Raw genomic sequence first — 5,603 nt, forward strand, 5'->3', positions numbered from 1 at the left:
CTTGACTAAGAAGGCTGTACTTCTCTTGATAGCACTTACGTCTATTTATGAAATTTTTAGGTTTACTTTGCATTTATCTGCTTTTTTATCGCGTCTTTTAAAAATATTTTTTTATTTTATTGTTTTTATAGTTTTTATAGTTTTTACTCGGCACTGAAGCAGTTTTTTTCGTGCGAGCGCCTGGAGGCTGTCTTGCATTTGTTGAAAGCAGAAATGTTAGCGGAGCGGTGCGGGAGCATAACTTCCTGAACATTGAGAGCGGAGCTTCAGTGCACTTCATTGTCCGTCTTGTTGGTTGATAGTTCTGTTCATTTGCTTTCCATAACAGTAACATAGCGAGCTTACATTGGCTCGATAGTTGTGTGGTCATAATATGAATAATTAATTTATGGGGGGGCAGAGGGGACAGGTCCCCTGAACTTTCACAGACAGGTCAGATAAGGAAGAAAAGGTGAACGTATGTTGCAAATGTAAGATATAAAGTAGCCTATGTCTTATCTGTTCTAATCTAGTCACTTAGCCACTGAAATGCAGGATCGACTTCCTTACTAGCAAGATGTTCCTGGGGGAGGATCAGCAGACACCACCACCTGCACTCACGACACCGCTGTGACCCCACCCCCCTTTTTTTTCACTTGAAATCACGCCACTTTATTGAATGATGGAAAACGGTAGAATGTGGCAATATGGACTTGTGTCGAAACCACTTATGGGATGGAAAGGATATACAATTTCACATCACAGTTACAGGATGATGTTGCTCACTTCCTATTTCATCATTTTTAAAGATTATAGTCCTGATGCTTCTTGGTTTGTCTTTATTTCTTCTATCCTACCTGCGAACCATCTTTGTCGGTCTCTGTAGTCGGGGCAGTATATTCTCTGTCCCTGTGTATGCCCGCAAACAAGGATGAAAGACACAGCTTGCATTATGGTGCTACTTTGTGTTCCCTTCTACACCTACTGTGGTAAGTGTGTGAATCTGTATTTGAGCATTTAACCTGACTTTGTAACCTCCACTTCATTTCATATTTAGTTCAGGCAGTATGTATTTAGACAGTGACACAAGTTTTGTTTAGGCTCTGTACTTCAGTGCATTCAGTTTGAAATGAAACAATGAATATGTGGTTAAAGTGCAGCCTCTCAGCTTTAATTTGAGCATGCATTTCACCTCAAAAAGACATGTATATATGGGAGCAAGGTGTGTCCGTACTGTAACCCATGGTACGGTTTTACGACTTGGAAGCGTACAATTGTGCCTGTTTGCTTTTGCCTGCTCATCTACAGAATTCAGAGGTTTTAGAGAATCTGCCACCTTTCCTGTCCTGTGAAATTCAGGAAATATACCTACCCAAATGTTATCTAATACAATATGTACATTTTGAACTGTTATATACATACATTTTGAAACACATTTGTTGGTTTGAAAATTTGTGATATTGCGTGTGATAGAATTTAGTTTTTTGTATGGATTTCCGATTTTACTTGAAAGAACAAACATACAAATTAAATGAGAGCAATTACAAATTAGTTGAACAAAATAGTAAGGACAGGAATTGATCATTTATTCACACTGTTAAAACCGGGGACTGTTGAACGAATTGTACTTCTTTGTATTATAAACTATTCTGACATACTTTAGCGATAGCAACGTATTACCACCAGGTGGCAGAATGACAAATGCAAAAAGTTGGAGGCCTATGCTTAGCTGTTCTCATCACTGCAGGCGGCTCTGAATGTCCTCTGGAGCTGAACCCACCCTCAATTGTGGTGAAATACGGAGATCCTGTGTCCGTGAACTGCACAGTGACTGCGGAAGCTTATGGGATTGGCTGGGAGGCGTCAGAGGGAGGCACCGGAATAGTCGAGGGTGTAAAATCTGTCATTTGGAAGGTTGAGAATCTGACGGATTATGAGACAAGGCCCCTATGCTTCGGGAATTTTAATTCCAGGCAATGTAACAAACCCCTTGACGTTGTTCTTTACCGTAAGTCTATCCTTTCTTTTTCTTATTGCTTGATGTTGGGAGGAGCCAGGAATATTCTGGTACTAGTGCATTACCATGGAGGCAGTAATTCAGTTTTTTTGTCACCTTGATTTTTTCAATGAATGCAGAGAACATTTCCAGTTTGCAGCCTGTTCAAACACTGAAAATTCAAATGTTTTCGTTTGGACCCTATGTGAGGCACCAGTGAAGTAAAAAGGTTAGGGAAGTGGGCTGGTAATTCAAAGGTTTTGGGTCTGATTTGCAGGGCACTGCCATTGCACCATTGAGCAATGTTCTTGATCTGAACTGCTTCAGTAAAATACCCAGCTGGATAAGTGGAAAATTTGTTAAAAAAAACAAGTTATGCCTTGCATAACTTTTTTTATTTTTAAAAAGAGTATCCATTTATACAGCTCGATATATACTGAAGCAATTTAGGTTAAGTACCTTGCTCAAGGGTACAACAGCAGTGACTTACCTGGTTATCAAACGTGCAACCTACAGACTACAACCCCAGTTCCTTTCCCATTATGCTACACTGTTGCCATATATAAGCTGGTCTGCTAAATGCCAGAATGGATATCTGCCAATATGAATCACTTAACTAAATGACCATAGATTTTATGCATAAATTAGTAAACTTATCACGTCATATCAGATGTCAACATAGATGAATTGTCTTTTTGATTAATTTTCTGATGATTTCTGCATTGATGCCTTTGCAGACTATCCAGACCAGGTGTCCATATGGGCTCAGGACCATCAAAGTCCAATGATAGAGTGGACAGAGTACAGGCTGGTCTGCAATGTCAGCAACGTAGCTCCCATCAACTTGCTCACCCTCAAGTGGTACAAAGGCCATGTGGAGGTTCAAAATGTCACCTTCAATGACACCAGGAAGACCCTTGCTTCTGAATTGTCAGTCCTGCCCATCACCCCCACGCGAGCTGATGACGGAGTAGAGTACAGGTGCGACGCAGTGCTGGATCTGGGACCAGAGGGACCTCAGCCGCCCGTCGCTGTCCACTCAAAACCGTTCAACATCACAGTACATTGTGAGTTCTGACCGTAAGATGGGGGTGGAATTACTTGCTATATCTGCGCAATCCTGAAGAGGTCAATGTTGAGCTCCGGTTCTTTCTTGCTGTTTTTTTAATTAATCTATTTTGTAGATCTTGGTATTGTTTTGCCACAATTCAGGTACACTGCAAGTTAAATAAGAACTTCCCACTCTTCTGTGCCACTCATAGGTTTGACATGAATATGCACTTAGTTTGATCAACCAAAAAAGGGTTATGTGAGCTGGGTTTTAAGAAAGCTGCCATGACACCAAGTAAAACCCTCCCAGTGAACACAGCAATAGATTCACAGCTAATATAAATATGGGCTAGTCAACCCAACCCAACCCAGGCCTGCTTCCATGGAGCAAAGCATAGATTTCCACAGAGGCGCAGACATTGATCACTGACTTTTGACAAGGAATATCTCATTTTTGTTCCTGCAGACAGTCCAAACATCATTCAGAATCAAAGCCATGGAACGGAGGAGGGCGGCGACGCCCTCTTCAACTGTACCGCTACTGGGAACCCGGTGCCCACAATTGAGTGGAAATACAAGCCGGCTGACAACGTGCGGATCAACACCAGCGGGGCTGTGTCCCTGCTCACCATCTCGGCAGTCACTGCGGACCAGGACCGCATGTTCACCTGCGTCGCCACAAACTCGCAAGGGGGGATGAGCGTGGACTTCCTCTTGGCCGTGAAAGCAAGTAAGATGCAAGCGCTGCAGAGCAGGGATCCGTGGTGCTTTCTGAGCACGCGACCCATATTGCAGAACACATTTTTTATGACCCGCCCTTTGTTAAAATGTAGCCCACTATATGATCAGATACAGATTGATATATAGATAGATATGATGTGAGCACAATCCCATCAGCACAGATGCACACATGACATACAGTGTACAGATAACCTGAAAAAAGTTACTCTGAAATGGTAAAGTATCTTCTAACATAGGAAAGAAAGGCACACGTGATTTTTGGTGTGAGGGTTTAAAAACACAAGACCAAACATAAAGAGATTGCCTGAAGTTCAGACAGTTACAGTGACAGCCAGGGACACATGGGGAAAGGCATATTGTGTCCTCTGCAGGATTTTGACTACGATTTTGAGTTTCAATGTGGCAGGGCACACCCGCTCAAACTTTAGCTAAACACTTCTGTGAGCGGCTTCTGCTAATGTCCAGTATTGTACTTTGGGTTTCATGTGTAACGGCAGTTGTTTCATCCTTTTCTTTACAGAATCTACAGGAGCTGGGATGGTTGTGGGGGTCATCATTGCAGTCGTTTTGTTAGCACTATTCATCGGCTTAGGCGTTGTCTTCTATCGTAGGAGGAGATGAAAAGCAAGAAAGCGCGAGAGGAACATACGGAACAAAAACTGCATGGAGTTCTGACAAAGCCGCTATCCAGGCAACTGCACTGCTCAGTCCCACAAGCCTCCTTTTCTTACCCATTTTGTATCCTGTGAGCACAACCTATGTCCTGAACCGCCGAATAAAAAGCATTTTGCCTTGCCTTGATGTTTCCAGTCACTTCATCTTCTCCTTATTGAGAAGGTTAGGAACAGCTTCACAGGCTGGCTGTAAGTGCAAAGCTTCTCAGGATTTTTGTGACTGGCACATATTTTGGAACTCCCACTACTAACTACCAACTAATCACAGACCAGATTCTTCCACCTTCCACAGACCTTGAGCAAACAGCAAAATGGAAGTAAGCAGCTGGACAGGAGGAAACTAAGTTTTACTTTCCCACCTAATGAGGTGACTGTCCTTGGTAGTGACATGCACACTGTTGCCCAGTTCCCCTTAGAGGGTATAAATGATCGCTGTAAATAATGCTTTTTTTAGTACGATGTTGACTGCTGGCAGACACACTCTTTCAGCAGAAATAAAGACCCTTATAGTTGTGTGAAGTGTTTTCCTTATTGGATTGCTTCATTTTTACAAGACAAGCGTGGATTTTTCTTCTCAACCCAACAACAGCAATATGTACAGTAATATGTCAGCCTCCCACAGAACACTCTTCTTCCTGCTGTGTCTCTGCTTTGTGCCCCTGTTCTACTTCCTCCACCAGTCAGTCCTGTCATACAGTAAGTAAAGTACAGCCGGGGAGACCATGAGGCACAGGCAGTGAACTCTCAACCCGTGGGCAGTGGTTTGATTCCCCGCCATGGCACTGTCTGCACTGTGATCACATGTCTATCTGTAACCCTCTCTGCTGTCCCCTGACTGAATAAAAAGAATAAAAGCACAAAGAGGGTTGACTGTCTGCTCTTTTTACAAATAAAACATTTGCACAAACATACAAAACTAGTAACATAACATTTCATAAGGAGATAAGATCATTTAATTTTCAGTCAATAATAAATAAAAACATGAACAAGAACTAGAAAATGAAAAGGTAATTATCTAGCTTGAGAATAGAGCATGCCAATAAAAACATGCATTTAACATGCTATTTTCCACGTCTTTCTGAGAAATAGGCCACATTTGACCTTTGCTCCCCCTCCTGCTAAGGCGATCAGCAATCTAGGCATAAGAGTGACTGACACGTGCT

General features: G+C 42.3%; 1 protein-coding gene across 1 annotated transcript; it reads left to right on the forward strand.

Annotated features, from left to right (window-relative positions):
* Positions 1–726: 726 nt before the first annotated feature.
* On the forward strand, positions 727–5,301 carry LOC118208936 (hemicentin-1-like). Its single transcript, XM_035383948.1, has 5 exons — positions 727–968; positions 1,727–1,987; positions 2,713–3,042; positions 3,492–3,755; positions 4,287–5,301. The coding sequence occupies exons 1-5, from the start codon at positions 911–913 to the stop codon at positions 4,385–4,387; spliced, it is 1,014 nt and encodes a 337-aa protein (XP_035239839.1). The 5' UTR covers positions 727–910; the 3' UTR covers positions 4,388–5,301.
* Positions 5,302–5,603: the final 302 nt, after the last annotated feature.

This window comes from Anguilla anguilla, chromosome 12 (assembly GCF_013347855.1).
Source record: "Anguilla anguilla isolate fAngAng1 chromosome 12, fAngAng1.pri, whole genome shotgun sequence".
In the NCBI taxonomy this organism is placed as follows: Eukaryota; Metazoa; Chordata; class Actinopteri; order Anguilliformes; family Anguillidae; genus Anguilla; species Anguilla anguilla.